Source organism: Capsicum annuum, chromosome 2 (assembly GCF_002878395.1).
Source record: "Capsicum annuum cultivar UCD-10X-F1 chromosome 2, UCD10Xv1.1, whole genome shotgun sequence".
In the NCBI taxonomy this organism is placed as follows: Eukaryota; Viridiplantae; Streptophyta; class Magnoliopsida; order Solanales; family Solanaceae; genus Capsicum; species Capsicum annuum.
This window is the reverse complement of record NC_061112.1, coordinates 147,451,413-147,471,478: the sequence shown is the minus strand read 5'-3', so window position 1 is coordinate 147,471,478 and position 20,066 is coordinate 147,451,413. Positions and strand designations below refer to the sequence as shown.

The window sequence follows — 20,066 nt, the reverse complement described above, 5'->3', positions numbered from 1 at the left end:
TTAAAAATGTTGTTCATGAGGCGAAACTTAATTAAACTAATGTTTTGTCCATGAGATTATAAGCTGATTAAAAAATTAAAAATCACTCACTTTTAAAGCCGTTTGGTCGGTAATATATAGAGGTACCTAATAGTTTTTATTTATAAATAGAAATCTATATATTGTCAAAGGAAATTGTAACTTTATTACTTTCTGTCATAAGATTTGGAGAGCCAAATAAGAACAATTTTCACCGCGATTTATTCTTACATTCTTAAATATTTTAAATTGTTCATTTTTATGACTTAATAATACTTTTTATATTAAATGTGCAAATTATTTTTCAGAAATCTTCAAGACTGTATATTCCAATGCACAATCACAATAAAAAAATAAAATATATATTATATCGTATCAGAACAAAGGAAGTATTCAATTATACTAGAAATTGGCAATAATGTCATTGTCGGTAAAGAAATGATTCTTAAATCTAACTCAACCTCACAAGTCAGCTCATGAGAAAAAAATTATCCCAAGTTCAAGTACTCTAACGAAATTTTACACTAAATAACAATGCAACAAAAGTCACAATTGAAAAAAAAAAAAAAAAAAAACTTTGATCTCTATTTGTTGTGAAAATTAATCAGAACTCATCATATAATCGATCTACTTATGTATAATCAATATATATTATTCATTTATTGTATATATGTTTTTACACGCTGAATATGCACCAAGAAAACAAAACTATGAGAGTAATAAAATAACTTTACACTAGACAAGTGAATTTTTTTTGACTAAAAATGTTAAAAGATCCCGCTAATAAACGCATAAAGAAGACACGGTAAAAAAGTTACCCAAATAATGCATCAAGTAGGTAGACAAAGGGAAGTGCTCATTAATTTTCTACAATATCTTTTGTTGGTACTACTATTATTGTCTTTGTTTACTTACGAAAAAATCTAGCCCATTTGCACAGCAAGATAAGAGGGAGAAAAGACAACCTGGTACATAATACTATATAGTATTTTGTCCTAACTCATGTAAACACCTTTGTCACTTGTCTTCTATATAACCCCAGTAGGTCTTCTTCAATCAATCAACATGATAGAGGGAATATGTGCGGCAAATCAACTTTTTAAAGTCCAAAGAATGATGTATGTTGTATATTTAATATTATGCCATTGGATAAATTTTGGCGAATAAAAAATAAGCCCAATAGAGAATTAAGCTGATCAAAAAGATATGTCTGATGAGTCAAAATGAGCTAAATAATGGGTCATAACTCAATCAACTCAACTCTTATCGAGTTTTAATTTCTTTGTTAGTTTTTCTTTTATAACTTGCTTAATTACTTAATAACATTATTTATTTATTATGACTATATATAACATGTCAAACAAAAACAACTTTTTTTCTTTCTCAAAATAGTTCTAAAAGGTTTCTCAAGCTAATTTGAGCTACATGTCAATACAACCTTTTAATTTCTGAATTAGATAGACCAAAATTGAGTGAATTAATAAATAAATTGGTCAATAAGCCGCTTAAACTTGGACAGGTTGCATGATCGTATTTATTTCCAAACGTAGCCATTCCAATAGTTATATTTTAATTTGAAGACATTAATAATTTAAATTGTAAAAGCATTTTAGATTGAGTTAATACATAAATACAACCCTAAACTGGACATCAAATTATAACTTTGACCTTAAATTTTAATAGTGCACAAATAGGACCTTTAACTATTCAAAACCTAAACAAATATGACCTCCGATTTTGCAACCCCATGCGTGAGTTTCACTCGCGCCTACGTGGAAAGGTAATCCAATCACACGGTGCCACATCGTTAAAAGGGCTGACTTGGAGGGAGGTCATATTTGTGCAGTTTTGAATAGTTAAAGGTCATATTTGTGCACTATCAAAGTTTTGTTTTTTGTGTTAAAAAGACTTCATTTTTTTAAATTATTATTATTATTATTATTATTATTATTATTATAGCAGCAACACCTAGTTTTTTTTAATTAAAAAATCGAACCCGCGCTGTAGGCTGAAGGAAGCACCCAAGAATAGCAAATAACACCACTGGGCTATCTAAGTGTCTTGTTTCATGTGGTTCAACATTAATATACGTACATAAATATAAATTTTCTACCTTATATATATAACGTAACTTTTTTACCGAAGGGGTTCGGGTGAACCCCATGACAACCACGTGGGTCCGCCCATGCATAAATTTAATAATGTTTTAATAACGTTAATTTAATAACATTGTAATAACGTTAATTTGATATACTATTACTATTCTTAATAACGTTTTAGTAAAACTATAATTTTTTTATAATTAGTATAGTTTCATCTTTAATTTAATATTTAAATAACTTATATTTAGATATATTATATAACTTAAATTCCCCCTCTGCTTTATAATATATATACATATTCACGCTATTTTTTCGTATGAGGCTAACCCATCTAATTAATAAATCTTCAATATTGCTTTTTTTCCGCAATGACAAAAGAAATTAGATGTCATTTTCATCTTTGAGCTGAAAATAATGAAAAAATAATAGTGAAAAGTCATTTAAAGGTCATTTTTGTGCAGTTTTGAATAGTTAAAGGTTATATTTGTGCACTGTCAAAGTTTAAGGTCATATTTATGTATTATGCCCTTAGATTTTAAGTTGGACGCGCCCAATTTTACTTGTTGAACATGCGTTTTGCCACGTAGGATCGAAAGTCATATTTGTGCAGTGTTGAATAGTTAAAAGTCATATTTATGCACTGTCAAAGTTTAAAGTCAAAATTATAATTTGGTGTCAAGTTTAGAATCATATTTATATATTATCTTTTTTAGATTCTTTGTCATGATCACTTGCTATCAATGATGGCGTTCATTGTTCGCCCTACAATTTAGTTGATTGGAGCAAGTAATTAAGACTAATGATATTCCGGGTTGCTACTATTAATTTCAAAGTCAAACAGCCCATTGGGTTGCAAGGCTCTTCAATGAATAGTAATTGGGCAAACAATATAAATTATGACAGTTTGAAGCTCAATTATAAAAATTCTCACAGTTTGCATAATTACTCAAAATTTCAATTTGTGTCTGTCGAGATACATAATTAGCCCCGATACATTTAATGAAGATATATTTTTTTCTTTGCAAAGATACATAATTAGTTTCAGATATATTTTTTTTCCTGATTTTAAGTCTGTCGAGATACATAATACATCTTATGAAGTTACATATTTTCCTTTGTAATAATACATAATTATCTCTCGATATATTCTTTTCGATTTTGGGCGTGTTGAAATTGTTGTAGTTACTTTGTAGGGAGGAAATTTGTGTAAATAAGATAAGTTAAGATGTATGTTTATGTTATTTTTCTACTAATTAACTGATATAGCTGCAACACCATATGGGCCTCTTCTTGGGCCTATAATTTTGAGGCCGCGCAGTAAATTAACTGGGTTGCTCTGATCAGAGCCCTTTCAAAGCCCATTAGTTGATTTCTATTTCATTGGAACGTGATTTAGCTAATTGACTCCCTGAAAATTCATCTGTGTAGATATCACTATCTATCCTTGAATTCGGGACTACTATTCGAAATCTTAGTGATACATTAAATTCTTATTTCATATTTACTTTTCCTGAAAATACTTCGTTTGGATATAATTAAGAGAATAAAAAGTAACAACCAGATTTACATACAATGAGGATGCTAATATGAGTATTATTCAGTCTATTACAACAATTCAACCCCGTACCCCCTTTTTTAAAATTAAATAATCGCTTTGCTGCAATGATATGTTGAAATTTGCTTATAAAAGCTACATAAACTTCAATCCTTTGGAGCTAATTATTCTGTATCCCAATATTTTTTTCAAAATTATTAGAAAAAAATTATTTAGTCTGCATGGTTTCGAATACATCACTTAATTTTACATGGATACATCACGTTCTTTCGAATACATCACTTAATTTTATACTGACATGTCACATTCTTCAGTAATGTATATAAGTTTTTTAAGTAAAATTAGAAATTTACATGATTACTTAAAAAGATGAAATTTTAAATAGTTACGACAAGTTAAGTTCTTAAATGGATAGAGTGGATGCACCATTCTTTGTGCGCTTGATTTCAGGCAATGGATGGGCCCGCAAGAGATTAGCCCAGCATTCTTATCGGGCCAACCACAAAAGCAAGGCCCAATTCTTATGAATTGTAAAAAAACATCATAATTAGATTGAAATGTGGGGGCTGTCGCACGTGGGTGCTGTCGTTGACTATAAATCAAAGATTTTGTAGTGTGCTATCCAGGCATGTGTCTATATGTCTCAATTTATTTTATGTGATTCAGCATCCCTAACACATCAATATCCAAGATTTTTGTTTTGAGAAAATCACCTGTTGGCCAAAATATTAGAATATATATTGGCTATTGTAGACACGTGATTTTTGATTCTCTTCATATTCTAACCTTTTTTTTTATATTTATATTTATACTAATATAATATTATTTAAATTCTTATTTTTATTTTAATAAATTCTTAGTTAAGAAGTAAATAATTAAATTTTAAAGATATTTTATTTCTATTTTATTTATTCTAATTTTTTTAAAAAATATTTGTATATATATTTCTTGTTAAATTTTAAATAAAATAAGTAATTTTAATATTGTCTTAATTATATTTATTTAAGGTTATTTATAATTCTTATTATATTTTTCTTAAAAATATAAAAATTAATTAGTTATGTTTATATTTATTATTATTATTATCATTCTATTATCTTATTTATTTATTCATTTACTTTTATTTATTATTAATAATTTAAAAAATATTTTTTTAAAATTTCAAAATTTCCCCCCTCCCATCATCTCAACTAACTATTTTTCCCCTAAAAATAACTGTTCCCTCAAGTGATCTACATTTAAGGACTCTCCCACCTTAGACAGAAAAAAAAAAAAAGAAGAATACGTACTTTTTACATTAGAGATTAGATACTATTAAAAATCAGTTAAAGTAAAAAAAGGAAAGGGAGAGAGATCTTTAAAGTGATCAAGAGAAAACCATCAAATAAAAGAGGAGAAGAAAGTTGGATTCAAGTTTTCCGATATCAACAATCGAGGTTTTTACTTTGATTCATCATACAAGTTCTTATTCGAACTTAAATCATCTTATGTTATAAAGTTTACAAATGAAAAGTATGAATGAAAATATCAAGTAATTTCATGTATTAAGAATGGTTGATCGACTAAGTGAATCTTTATTACTATATGTTATGTGATTAAAAATTCTGTACGTTGATACTATGTGAGGAGAAAAATATAGGTACTGTTACAATTTCACACGAACACCAACACATATAGTGAATTAAAATAGACAGAAAAGGGGAAAAATCAGTGAAAGATAAAAAAAAAATAAAAAAAAAAAGGAGGGCTAAAAACTTGATCTTCTCGACGACTATGGCGACAAACCAGTTTGAATTTCGTCAAAACATTGTCGGAACAATGTGACGGCAGTCCATTGGAGAAAACAGACCTTATTTGGCCAAATTTACTTCGAAAATGGTCTCCTACCGACTACTGCCGTGGCTATTGCCCCGCAACGCCACCGCCGCCGGCGCCATCCTCCTCCCTTTCACCGGCGATATAGCGAACGTCCCCTCACACGCTTCGACCATCCCCACCTTCCCCTTTCCTCGCTCCTGTCATCCCTCTCCCCTCTACGTGCGACAGCACCCCCCCATTCCCGTCGCTGGCGCCTTCTCCGGCCGATCCTTTACCGGATCTGCGCCCCAGCGCCAGCGACCCATTGCCTTCCCCAATCTCCCCAATGCGCCGCCACCACCATTCTCTCCTTTCTCCTTTTTCCGTCGTCCCATCGGAAACCCACTTATTGCTGGAAAATACCAAAATCTGATCAATAGCGCTTTCTTTTTCTTTAGGCATTAATTTGATGTACTGTGTCTTTAGTTTGCTATAAAAAAAAAATTATTTAATGGATAATTTGGTTTTATGGTATTTTAATTTTTATAGTATTAATTATTAAATATATATAAATTTGGGATTTATCAAAATTAAAAATAATATAGTTAGTTTAGGGTATTATCAGTATTTTTATTATTATTATTATTATTATTTTAATTTATTTGTCATTATTAATAAATGTAGATAATTAATTTCGTAAACTAATTAATCATTTAATTAAATTTTATTTAAGATTAAGTAGTATTTCAAGTAAGCATGCTTTTAAATTCTAGATAAATTTTAGGTATGTTTAAAATATTCATCTCGATTAAGAATGCAGCATACGCATCATTTTCGAGACGTTTAAAATTTAAGGATACTATAATGTACCTTGACAAATGTTTTTTTTTTTCTAAAAATTAATTGTTCATCGGTTTGATACAAAAGTTTTAAATTAGTTTCAGTATATTAAAAGGAGTAACATAATTTATTCAAAATAGTTTAAGTTAAGATAAGTCAATAAAGCGACCGTGCTAAAATCACGGGACTCGAGGGGTGCCTCACACATTTCCATCAGTCAACAAAATTCACTACTTGTTCTTCTACTTTCGCAGACTAACAAAGAGTCATTTTATTTTGATTAGGGAATCAATAAGGCGACTTGGAACATCACAACTCAATTTTAAGTAGCGACTTTGTAAATAAACTAATCTCTATTTAAAATCGTCATTTTAATTGTAAAAATCCTTTGAACTCGAACCTTCGGACGAAAAAGGGGGTGTGACAACTTTGTATATATTATACATAAATATATACTAAATCAAGTATTTACAAGTTTGGTGGTTATTTTGTAACTAGATTATCCAATGATATTGGACTTTAACTATCCCTTATTCTCGACCAAATGTTTAATGCTAAAAAACTTATTATTTCTTCTTACTCTTTCAACTTTTCATTTTAAGTTTAGCTATATGATCTGCACAAAAGAAGATCGTAATATTCTCGACCAAATGTTTAATGCTAAAAAACTTATTATTTCTTCTTACTCTTTCAACTTTTCATTTTAAGTTTAGCTATATGATCTGCACAAAAGAAGATCGTAATAAATTGACCCATGCATCATAGATAGCATTATGGGCATTAATAATGCAGAAAACCCCTACATTTAGCGGTCGTTGGGTAAGAGGGATAATGGATAACTTATTTTGAGATTAATGGAATAACTCATTCCGAAATTAGTTAGTGCGAAATTGTAGTGTTATCTTTAGCTCATTTTGAAGTTGAGATAACTAATCCCGAGATAGCTAATTCCAAAATTAATAATCCTTAAATAACTTGTTTCCCAACCAAACGGCCCTTATAGGTTTGCCTAACTAACATGTGAATCAAATCACCCCTCACTTTTTTAATTGAGGAAAAAGTATGTAGAGAGCATTTTACGATATTTTTTAATTTTACCCCAAAGTGGATACCGACAATTATGAGAAACAAGAGAGAAAAAGCATGCCGACAAATTTAGAAAGATTTGTACTGTTTTAGGTTACAGTAGTAGATAGTACATTCTATATTAACTTTTTACACTGTAGCTCTTTCAGTTTTAGTAGATGGGAATTGGAGATCTTTCTTTTCTGGACCAAAAGAAACAGAAGTGAAACTGTTTGATCTTGACTTATCTCTGAAAAAACAAACAAGCCACACACGTACGTACGTGCAAATTCGAGGAGAAGCTAAGCTAGATTCCATATGGCACAGTAAAATCTACTTTTGCAAAGATATTTGTCAATTGTCACTTTTGTGTTGCCTAAACAATGCCAAAATTTGGATCATATTTCTAAAAGTTGGCCGACTTCAATACCCTATTTTTGTTCTCATAGTAATACCAAATAGTAAGTACTTGATTGTTTTATCGTGTCAAAGAAGATGCATGCCAAGGAGCCCATTTCTCAGAGTCCTCACCTTTCTTTTTTACTTTAACTTAAGGATGTGTTCAACGAAATTGTTTTTTTTTTTTTGTATTTGACGTAAGTAAAAAAATATTATTCTAAAAATATTTATATATAATCTAGATAAATACTATAGGAGTTGGGGCTAGGGGTGTGGGCCGTGGGGTGGTGGAGCTGAGGGTGAAGATCAGATATATTGAAGTATGTAGAGGACACAATTAATGTGAAAGTTTAGCTACTTAGAACTTGTTTTCGTTGCTTTCAAAATTCTTTTTGTAGTTTCAAACGCTCCTATTTCTAGTAGAGTGTGCATGCCTCGTTTTTTCTTTAAAAGAAAAAAATTAAAGTTGATATAAAATGGACAATCCGGAAAAGCTACATCTAACATGTAAGGATGATCCAAAATATTCCAAATTCTGTTCTCATATATAGCCAAAGTGAGTCAACAAAAGTAGCTTAGGAAAGAAATCTGCGTGACTAGGTAGACCAGTGCAACATGAATCAACGAGTCCAAAGGAAAAGACAGATTATTACTACTCCCTTTGTTTTAAAAAAAAAATGAGCTACTTTCTTTTTTAATTTGTTTAAAAAAAATGATCTTTTTTTTTTTTATCATCAATATTTTAATTTCAAATTTTCACATGATATGTTGAGGGCCATAAGATTAAAAGATATTTTTGTACATTTGACACAACTTTAATTTAAGGCCACAAGATTCAAAAGTCTTCTTTATTTTTTTAAACTTTATGCCAAGTCAAAATAGTTCATTCTTTTTTAAACGGAGGAATATTAGATACTCCCTCTGTTTCATGAATTGTTGAATTTTGACACACAGATTAAGGAAAAAGCATTAAAGACATAAATCTAACACAACTTTTCATTTTTAACCCCCAAAAAGAAAAAGTTGACCTTCTAATACCTTTCAAGAGTTAATTGGTTTTCAAATCATAAGGATAAATTTGGAAAAAAAATTCAATGATTCACTTATTTTGAAACACCAATAAATATCCCAACAATTCATTTATTTCGAAATGGAGGGACTATTAGAGATAACATTTCCCGTGTCTTTAATTACAACGTGACTATATATATATACATATATAGTTTAGTAGACCAGTGCCCACATGCCTTTTCCTAACATTATTTTTAACTTTTACTCGTTGACGGTAGCTACTTTAAAGAGCGTACGGCCATGGCGTGCAGCAAGCCATTCTTCTCGTTCCAACATTCTTTTTCTTTTCATCAATCCAGGAAATATTGATTGGAAATACTTGTACATTCATGACAAGTCCAAGAAATTTTTGGTACATTTGTAGAATTAGCTAAAGATGAGAAAAGGTGATACCATTAAAATGTAAGTGTATATGTTAAGAGATAACCAGTTGTTCAGATGAAGGTATTAATGAAGAGATTTGGAAATGTCCCGAACATATAACTCTATCCAATGTAATATAAGGGAGTTCAAGGATCGGAAATTAAAGACATATGTTCCAATATATGACAATCAAGCGGAGTAGATAGTACTTACTACTAAATTTATGTGTCATATGATGAAATTTTGAGGAGAATGATAACGGTATGCATTAGGACAGGCTAGGCCGTTTTATTTCAATGGTAAATATAAATTAAGAAATGTTATATTAAGATTGATGTAAATTTGTATAGGAAAAAATAAAATACTCTACATGATATCTATTGATCTGGAAAATTTAAGTATATATATGTGATACAATGGCAGGAACATTATCTGATTGCTCCTTAAAAATCGCTTCATATCTAATATGGCATAGATATCATAAAGCTTGACGGCTGAATGATTATACAAATGTGTTTAATGTCATTTACATATCTCTCTTGAGCTCGAAGCCTCGAACTTGTTTATCCTATTGTCATGGATTAGTTGAGCAACACAAGATGTCTTATGGTGCATGCCTTATTTGTGGATAATAGTGTGTTATATTGTCAAAGCTTATGCCAAAACTGCTCAATATAGAGTATGCTGATAAAGAGATCACTTAAAGCTTCATATGACAAAGTGCCTAACTAATTTTAGAATCACGTTAGGTCAAAAAAGAAGAAATTGATCACTTTACAGATCATGGTTAAATTCCCTTACATTTACTCGTAGCTAGTTTCTATTTCCCTTCTTGTAACAAGGATGGCTTTACTAATCTAGTTTGGATCAGTACTTTTTGAGCATTGTGGATACTAATTTGGATGGAATGCAACAAATTTGGCATTGTTGATGCTAATTTGTATACACTGCATCGACTGGATTTTCACGTTCAATTACATTGAATTCCAGCTAACAATTACATTGAACGATGATGATCTTATGAATTTCAACTAAACCTAGCTAGTCTGTGCTAATGAATCTCCAATTACCATAGCTATTAGTCTCAGAAAACTCCAATAAGGAAAAGTAAAGCAGAAAGTTTAAGGGAAATTAATTCTAGCATTAAGAAAAAAGAGAGAGAATTAAGACGAAAATATACATCATGATAAAGTAGACGATAAAACTAGCATGCATTAATGACAAATCAAGGTAAGAAACAGTCAGTATCGATACACAATCATTAACATCATATATATACTAGATTAATTCGCCAACTATATTGCTCTAATTTCTAAGACAAGATAGCTTAATATGGTTTCTCTTTTCTATTTACAATTGAAAGGAGAGGATGATAAAAGGGAACACTACTAGTTAGTGTCGATTTCCTTTTTATGTTCCTTTCTCGTATACATATTGAGTGCAATTAATCAATCATGCCAGCAAAGTAGCATAACTACACATCTTCTCATGATGTAAAACCTTCCTCTCTGCTCCTTTAGAAACCTCCCAAGTTTTCCACTTGATATCCTCTTCTTCGACTCTTCCTGCAACTTATTTGCCCCATTGTTGCCCTTCAACATTCTTACTAGTAGTAATAAGTGTGACCAAAATATGATCAATGAGTTAGGAATTCTGGCTAGATTTTCTTGAGGAAAATTGCATAAATATTTCAAGATTTGAAGAATTAATGCACAAGTGGAAGAAGGAAATTAAAGGTGGTCTTATAGTGGAAGAGTACTACTCTTTCTAATGTGGAGTGTGGTCCAACCTGCAATATTCACCAAAGACCAAGCACACATTACCTAAGAGCTGGGACCCTCGTTGTTCCAATCAAGATTTCTGTAGAAGATTTTTCTTATTATAACCTCATATATATATATATATATATATATATATATATATTAATCCTTTTATGATTGTGTAATTTGAAAATTCCACGTTGCTTGTTTCATCTTAAAGGAACAATTCATTCTAATCCTTCAATTATTGGCAATTGGAATCACAATATATAGTTAAAGATCATTCCCTAGCTAGATCAGTCACAAGTTAATTAGCTCTACTAGTACTTTATGGACTATGGTCAACAACAACCAACAGGATCAACTATTCTAATAAAGATAAATTGAATGAAATCATTTGATTCAAATCTTTCAGACAGGCAGGAGACACAAAATTAGGCAAATTCATAATTAAATCCGATGATAACTTTCATTCCAACCAAATTCAGCTTAATAGGAACATGTCACCGTGAAGAGGGAAATTATTATATTATTAAAACATGCATGTTCCCTGTCTTTTGCTACTGTTGATATAACTTTCACTAATTAAACAGCTTCTAGTTCCAATGGCTAGCCTAGTGTTTGTTACCCGCCATTTTGTTTTATTACAACAATTGCAAGGAGTCATTTTATTAATCTAACCACTAACCACCATTGTATAATATGGTTTTTTCCATTGTCTTTCCCGAACAAGAAATATAAAATAATGTCTTTAAGATTAAATAGTTGAAATATCTAGTGAGTATTGTAGACATAGCATCAGTTGGTTAGTTAGTCAAATACAAGTCCATTTCTTATTGTTCTCATGAAGAAGCCTAGATAAAGACTGTTTTGTCATTGGGTCTGTGTCCTTGTATTTTTCCTTTGTTTTTTGAATTCAAATTTGAAACTATTCTTGATACTTAGGTTGAGTGAACAGATCAAATCTCGCTAACTCGTCAAATATCAACCACAAGTTGCCCCCCCTCCTTAATTTTTTTGGTGTTAACAGTTAACACCCAAATACTCAGAGTGCCACAATTATTCCACGAGAGAAACAAATAGTGCACGTAACCATGGTCTAATAGTCTTGACGGACGAATTTATTTCACAAATTTTAAGTTGTACACCCCTTAAAAAAAAAATATTAATCAGATAGTAATCTGAATTCCTTATTTGTTACGCATCTTTATTTAATACTTCTCTTTTTGACGACTAAGGGTAAAGATGACAACAGACAAATAATAATATTTTGATTAGGAGTATGAAATATCTATTTATTAAGGTGACAAGTATTTAGGAGCGGAGGGAGTAGGAGATTAGGAGCAATCATCAACGTTTGAGTGGCCAATATTTTTTGTTAAAATAAGTATGGACCATAACATTGAGAAAAAGGAAGGCAAGGAAAAGGAAACATGTGAGATGAGGAGACAAGGCAGATTAAATAAGATAGTGAAGTCCACACAAGTTCCAATGTGGGCTAGATTTTGGTCCAAAGTGTTCCAATTTAGTTTTGTTATGTACTGTAGAAAGGAGAACATGTTCGCACGTGAGCAGTGACCTTACCCTGAATCGTGATAGACATATTCCATCTTCCATTATTTGAGTAACCTTAACTTTTTGCTCATTAGTGTTAATGGAGGATCACTAAGTAAGAGTTTGCACAAGTTCATGTTATTATTTTTTGAATTACAGCTTTCTTATCACTTGTGTTCCATCAATATCCGAGAAACTTCAACTCTTGGTTTCTTCCATAAATATTTCATAATTTAACCTTCTTGGATCAACAAGAACAGCATATTCAGAGAAACTATACAAGTGACATCTGAGGAAGACTGTGTGTCCACAATCTTACAAGTTACACCTAACCTTGTAAAGGTATCAAAAAATAACATGACAACGCCGTGCTCAAGCTATTACAGGGTACGGTCCCAGCTATCTAGCCCTCATGTCTTCATTCTTCAAGGAAGATAAGTCAAGTGTGTTGGGCTCCATTGGGCCAAAGTCTTTCCGGCCCTTTACTATTTTGAAAAGGGAAGTGAATGAATAAACACACAAAATCAAACGCCGTTGCCGGGGATCGAACCCGGGTCACCCGCGTGACAGGCGGGAATACTTACCACTATACTACAACGACTTTGCTGCTATTTCTCAAATTTATCCGTTTTGACAGTTTATTTTCCAGAATCTAGATTAACTTTAAGATTGGATCCTTATATTCACTTATAACTTAGGCTGAATATCTTGAAAGTTGATGGTCATATAATCATGTTCAGTAGAGAAAATCTCCTGCTTTAGTAATTATTATAGCTGTGCAATCATTGATAAAACTTAACCAAGGCTTCTGCGGGCGACAAGTTATTCTTCTTTTTTAAAGTCGTTTATTTGTTTAGTCCTTGTATTAAATCTTTTGGCTGAAATTGTCCTGCTATATTTCAACTTTAAGAATTCACGGTTGACAACAAAGCTAGACGTCATTAGCAATTATGTTGTTAAGGGAAGTTGAAGATTATCGTTATTTTATAGCTGTGAAATTTTCATTAGAGTAAATCTCCAGTTTTATAATCTTTATTATAGCTCTGCAACCATTCATAAAACTTAACAGCGGGTTGGCGGCAAGTTCTGTTTTTTTTTCGGGGGGGGGGGGGGGGGGGGGGTTAAATTCCTATATTGGTTTAGTATTTCATTAATAATGTATTAAATCTTGAAGATGAAATTGTACTGCTATATATATATTTCAACTTAAGAGTTGACGGCAAAACTAGACGTAATTAACAATATTATTATCGGGAGATTGAAGATTAGCGTGGAATTGATTACGTATTCTAATTCTTTAATCATTTATGACTTTAATTGTTCATATTTCATAGTCCCTGTGTGATCTATTATTCATGCATGTCTGGAGTAATTGAATGAAATTCTTCCATTATACCATACTACACTATAATAGGGGCGGATCTATTCATTGCGGTGGGAATGGCACGCCACCTGCAAACTTTGACGGAAACTCTCTCTCTATATATATCTAATAATATAGTCAAATATTAAATCTGTCACCTATCAAATTAAAATAATATCTAGTGCAAGTGGCAAAACACCACTTTTGTTGCTCTTAGGTCGCAGGTTCGATCCCAAATTGAAGCAATTAAAATTTTAAATGTTAAAACATTGTTTTTATTGATAAAAACGGAGAAACATGCGTGGTAAGCAGTAGTGCAAGTGGCAAAACACCACTTTTGTCGCCCCTAGATCGCAAGTTCGATCCCAGATTGAAGCATTTAAATTTTTATATGTTAAAACATGCGTAGTAAGCAGTAGTAGACTCTAGTTGACTTAAGTTAATACTTAATATTATTTAATGACTTTTTATTTATTTATTTATTTAATTGTTAGAGAAGGTATAATTTAATCTCTTATTTCTCTAATAAAAAAAAAAAACTATTTCCATATATCAAAACATCAACTCTTTTTGTACTTCAACTCTTCAAGTTTGTTGCCTATTGCTGCTTGCTGCCCGATCGATTCTTTATCCTCACTAGCAAAAGGCTCATCGTTGATCGTTTTCAGAATATGAAAATTCGTCGTGAGCAATTGTAATGGATTATGGATATTATGGCATTAGTAATATTATTAAAAGTTTAAATTTGGTCATTTTATTACTATTCTTTTATTATTGATTGATTTTTTAATTTTTCTATAGACTGAAAAAATGAATAATCCGATTAATTTAATCGATAAGTTTACTTGGCACTCGGTGAATTCGGATCCTGGATCCGCCTCTGCACTATAAGCTAGAAAATACGCCACAGAAAATCTAAAACTAAACTAATACAAAATTCGAAGAGGTAAGTCATCTAAACTCAGGGATGCAAGAGCAAATATTTCAGTGAATGTTGCTTAATCATACCTATAGTCTGTTTGACCAAGCTTATTTTTCTTTAAAAGTAATTTTTTTTTTATTTTTCAAAGGTACTTATTTTAAAAAAATGAAATATTTGGTCAAACTAATGAAAAGAATGAGATAAACATTTTTTCATAAGTTAAAAGAAATAGTTTTTCTCTACTAAAGATATATGAAAAGCCATATACTTTCTTCTACTCCATTTATAGATGTGCATAAGAGATTATTTTCCACAATATTTAAGGTATAGATATATAAAAAAATGAGTTGAGAATGCTGTAGATATCTAAAATTTGTAGACTCTTCAATAAGAATTCAAATTCTGTTAGAGTTCTAGAAGGTTACTTTACCCTAAATCTCGCCTATTTAAAGGGTAACATGTTCCCTGAAATAGGCATCTTGAACATCCCATAAGCTAATGGGTATTCGTAAAAAGCTCGGGATCTCTAATATCCCACAAAATCATGGGATATTCATAAAGAGATCATCATATGTCCGAGAATAAGCCATTAACGGCCCTCGAATTACGGAGAAAATCATGTTCGAGAATAAGCCACTAACGACCTCTAATTATAGAGAAAATCAAGAGAGAAGAATCAAGCGAGGAACAGATTTGTAACCACCTAGTTTATTAATAAAAATCTTATTTCTTCATCTTTTTGTTTGTGGTTAAAATTTATTTTCCTTGAATTTAAATTATGTTGCAAACAAATTGACAAGCCCAGTGGGACCATCACCACCAAAGGGCGTTTTGATTGTCTCAAACTAGATTTTGAGGGATTTATTCTCATCAAGGCATCTTGTCTCAATTCAAGTTGGTGATATACAACTTTTAAGATCACAGCGCTTTGATAGGTAACATATTTTCTATTTGTGTTTTTGCTTTCTTTCTTGTTTCTTTTTTTTTTTTTTGGAGAATTGAAACAGATAGCAATATGCAACAATCGGCTTAAGGCGCAAGAGTTTAAACTTCGCCTCCGTCACCTTAAGTCCGACCAATTTTATTTAAAGACGGTGGACATCGACTTAAGGTGCGAGAGTTTAACTTCGCCTCCGTCACCTTAAGTCCGACCAATTTTATTTGAAGATGGTGGACATCGGCTTAAGGTGCGAGAGTTTAACTTCGCCTTTGTCACCTTAAGTCCAACCAATTCTACTTGAAGACGGTGGACATCGGTTTAAGGTGCGAGAGTTTAACTTCTCCTCCGTCAAGTTAAGTTCGACCAATTTTACTTGAAGATGGTGGACATCGGCTTAAGGTGTAAGAGTTTAACTTTGCCTCCGTCACCTTAAGTTCGATCAATTCTACTTAAAGACGGTGGACATCGACTTAAGGTGTGAGAGTTTAACTTCTCCTCCGTCACCTTAAGTCCGACCAATATTACTTGAAGACGGTGCAGTGATTTTCTTTAAGTATGGGCCCTTTTCAATGTTCAGCTTAAGGTGCAAAGGGACAAATTTTGTCCACCTTAAGGCATGAAAATTTCGATATCCTTTTAAGGATAAATCTGCGAGAGGTCAGCTTAAGGTGCAAAAGGACAAATTTTGTCTACCTTAAGGCATGAAAATTTTGAGATCCTTTTAAGGATAAACTCGTTAGAGGCCAGCTTAAGAAGCAAACGGACAACTTTTGTCCACCTTAAGGTATGGAATTTTCGATATCCTTTTAAGGATAAACCTGTTAGAGGCCAGCTTAAGGTGCAAAGGGACAATTTTTGTCCACCTTAAGGTATGGAAGTTTCGATATCCTTTTAAGGATAAACCTGTTAGAGGCCAGCTTAAGGTGCAAAGGGATAATTTTTGTCCACCTTAAGGCATGAAAGTTTCGATGTCCTTTAAGGATAAACCTGTTAGAGGCCAGCTTAAGGTGTAAAGGGATAATGTTTGTCCACCTTAAGGCATGAAAGTTTCGATGTCCTTTAAGGATAAACCTGTTAGAGGCTAGCTTAAGGTGCAAAGGGACAAATTTTGTCCACTTTAAGGCATGAAAATTTTGAGATACTTTTAAGGATAAACCCGTTAGAGGCCATCTTAAGGTATAAAGGGACAACTTTTGTCCACCTTAAGGCATGCAAATTTCGATATCCTTTTAAGGATAAACCCGTTAGAGACCAGCTTAAGGTGCAAAGGGACAACTTTTGTCCACCTTATAGCATGGAAACTTTAGTTATCCTTTTAGTTATAGGCTTGGAGAACTTTAGCATTCCAAATTTAATTGAAGAAACTCTTTTTTTTTTTTGACAGGTTGCCCCCATTGAGTCACAAATATTTAGAGTAAGTCTGTCACGCCTCAAATCCTATTGGGGCGGACTGGCACCCGTAACCGAGGAGGCCCGGGAGAACCATCCCATAACCTTATACTTCTCATGCATACCTCTATGACAATCCGAAATTTGGACAGCATCATGTCGCATATAAAAGGAAATAATCACCTATATAAGCTCAAGCACACATATATATGTATATACAATACTTGGCCGTTGGAGCAATCACGTCTATTGAGAAAACACCACCTTGACTGTACATTAGGTCTACAAAACCTCTAGATAATACATAGAGTTTAACCAAGGTCGGGACACACCCCATCATATAACTAACTTCTATACAATACCAAAAGTGACTGGATATGACACGGAAAACCCTGAAGCAAACTGGAGCTCACCAAAAGCAGTTGGATATCCTGGTTCCTACTTGTGCGGTGTATAAGCTGAGGTATCTGTGCCTGCAGCATGAAATGCAGGTTCCTCGTGGGGGACATCAGTACGGAATATGTACTGAGTATGTAAAGCTGTAGATAATCACATATGATATAGGAGCTCAATAAAAATCAGAAACAAGTGAATAAATCGTAATAGGAGTGAACCACACTTACTAGAACTTGTGACAACCTGTACATTGTATTTATTCAATCACTTTACCTTCGTTCTTATCATTTTTGTAATCATTACTGTACTGTACTGTGACCATTAGGCTGCCTCCAGTACATATCAACTGGGATCGACCCATGATAGGCTTATGCCCCTGGGATACCACCCATAAACACATAAATATGGATTGACCCATGATAGTCTTATGCCCCTGGGATATCACTCGATAAGAGAGAACTTCCATCACTTAGTTTATTTTATCTTTGAGATTGTTATTTCGGTCGCCACCGCATTTTTGATACTTTGAAACAATGATACATCAATAAGAGACATATAAATAGACCATCAATGCAATAACAATAAAGTAAGAACTCATTGGCACATCAATGAAGTGTTTTGGAGTCATCAATGCCATAACAATGAAGTAGGAACTTTTTGGTATATGAATGGAACGTTTTGGAGTCATTAATAGCACATGGATCTTGTTTGAGTAATCGAATACCTTCTGACATTCATTAGTGCAATAAACATGTAAGATTTGGAAGACAAATAAGTATTGGAATGTCTTGACATCTTGTAGGGTGGAAACAAGTTCATTGGTAACGTAGGACATCATACAAAACCATTATGGATCAAATGTTATTAAATAACTTTGGAAACTTTCTTAATAGAACAATTGTTCACTTTCATGCCAAAGATATGGTATAGAGTATGTTTTACATACCTGACTGTCAACCTTCAATACTCATCCCAAATGGACTTCCCGTCTTTTCGAATTACTTATCTACAATGAACATATATAGCAATCTAGTATTAGCAACCAAACGTCACAATTCAATTATTTGAATTCACCAAGCTAGTGGTTAAGTAGTAAGCCTTAATTACACCATAAAGGGTGTCACTTTAACCCTCTTATACTCTAATTACATTCACATGTTATGCATATTCATACAACATCTCCCTTCAAGGATAGTACTTCTTCAAGAACTTTGTATTGATGGGGCCAATCCTCACGCCATCTGCATCAACAAGCTTGTAAGCACCATTTGAATATGCCTCTTGTACGACATATGGTCCATCCCACTTCGAGGTGAATTTTCCCCCAGATTTATGAGAAGTGATAATGGGCCTTCTTACTGCAAGAACTTGATCTCCAACTTAGAAGCACCTCAAGCGAATCCTTTTGTTGAAAGAACGAGATAACTGGGATTGATAGCATTCAAGATTTTGTTGAGCCTCCATCCTCTTCTCATCAAGATCTTCTAACTCCGCAAGACGCAACTAAGCATTTTCTTCATCGGTGTGCCCTTCTTGAATAGCCATTTTCAAAGAAGGTATTTGACGCTCAAGTAGCAGGGCTGCTTCAACTCCAAAAGAAAGTGAGTATGGGGTTGCTTGTGTTGGTGTACGGTAAGTTGTCCTATACGCCCATAAAGCTTCTTACATTCGCTCATGCCAGTCTCGTTTGGATTTGGAGACAACTTTTTTCAACAAGTTGCATAAAGTCTTATTGAAGGCTTCAGCTAGACCATTGGCGGCAACATGATACATTGAAGAGTTGCGCTGCTTGAAGCCAAAGAGGTCACAGATCTTGTTCATCAACTTGTTATCAAATGGCTTGCCATTGTCAGTTATTATATATTGAGGGATTCCAAAGTGGTAGACGATATTCACTCGGATGAAGTTCGCAACATTTTCTTTCTTTACTTCCTTGAGAGCAACAACTTCGGCCCATTTTGAGAAGTAATCTATCGCAGCCAAGATGTATAAATGTCCACCAGAAGACTTTGGTAGTGGACCTACAACATCCATTCCGCAAGCATTGAATGGCCAAGACGCTACAGTTAGATGTAGAACCTCTGGAGGTTAATGTATGAAATTTGCATGGAATTGGCAAGCTTTGCATCTTCTTCCATAGTCCAAGAAATCTTTCACCATCGTTGGCCAATAATATTTCATCCTTTTAATGTGAAAATGGACCTTCGGTCCAGACTGATGTGATCCACAAACTCCCGAGTGCGCTTCTTGCAAAGCTTGAATTGCTTCTTCCTCTCCCAAATACCGTAAGAGTACTCCTTCAAATGATCTTCTGTACAGTGTGTCTTTGTAGTAAAGGAAGCGAGGTGCATGACGGCGAATGTCAGTCTTTCTCCTTGGATCTTCTAAAAGTATCCCATAACATAAGTAATCAATAATAGGTTATCGTCAATCTTCTTTTACAGCTTTAGACACGGCAACGAGGTATTCAACCTTGTTTTCCACATCCTCATATGACGGTGGTACTACCCATTCTTGGCGGAAAGTAACTTG

At 32.9% G+C, this 20,066-nt stretch overlaps 1 protein-coding gene and 1 non-coding gene across 2 annotated transcripts; both read right to left on the bottom strand.

The window, feature by feature from the left end:
* Positions 1-10,377: 10,377 nt before the first annotated feature.
* LOC107855480 (small polypeptide DEVIL 4-like) lies at positions 10,378-10,989 on the bottom strand. The gene has a single exon (XM_016700496.2). It carries the CDS (start codon positions 10,809-10,811, stop codon positions 10,659-10,661), a length of 153 nt encoding a protein of 50 aa, XP_016555982.1. The 5' UTR covers positions 10,812-10,989; the 3' UTR covers positions 10,378-10,658.
* A 2,064-nt stretch (positions 10,990-13,053) lies between these two features.
* TRNAD-GUC lies at positions 13,054-13,125 on the bottom strand. Its single transcript has one exon. It is a non-coding gene; the product is annotated as a tRNA-Asp (tRNA).
* Positions 13,126-20,066: the final 6,941 nt, after the last annotated feature.

What these genes read in the sequence shown, in the direction of transcription:
- LOC107855480 (XM_016700496.2), bottom strand. Translation starts at nt 10,811, where the DNA reads ATGTTGAAGGGCAACAATGGGGCAAATAAGTTGCAGGAAGAGTCGAAG.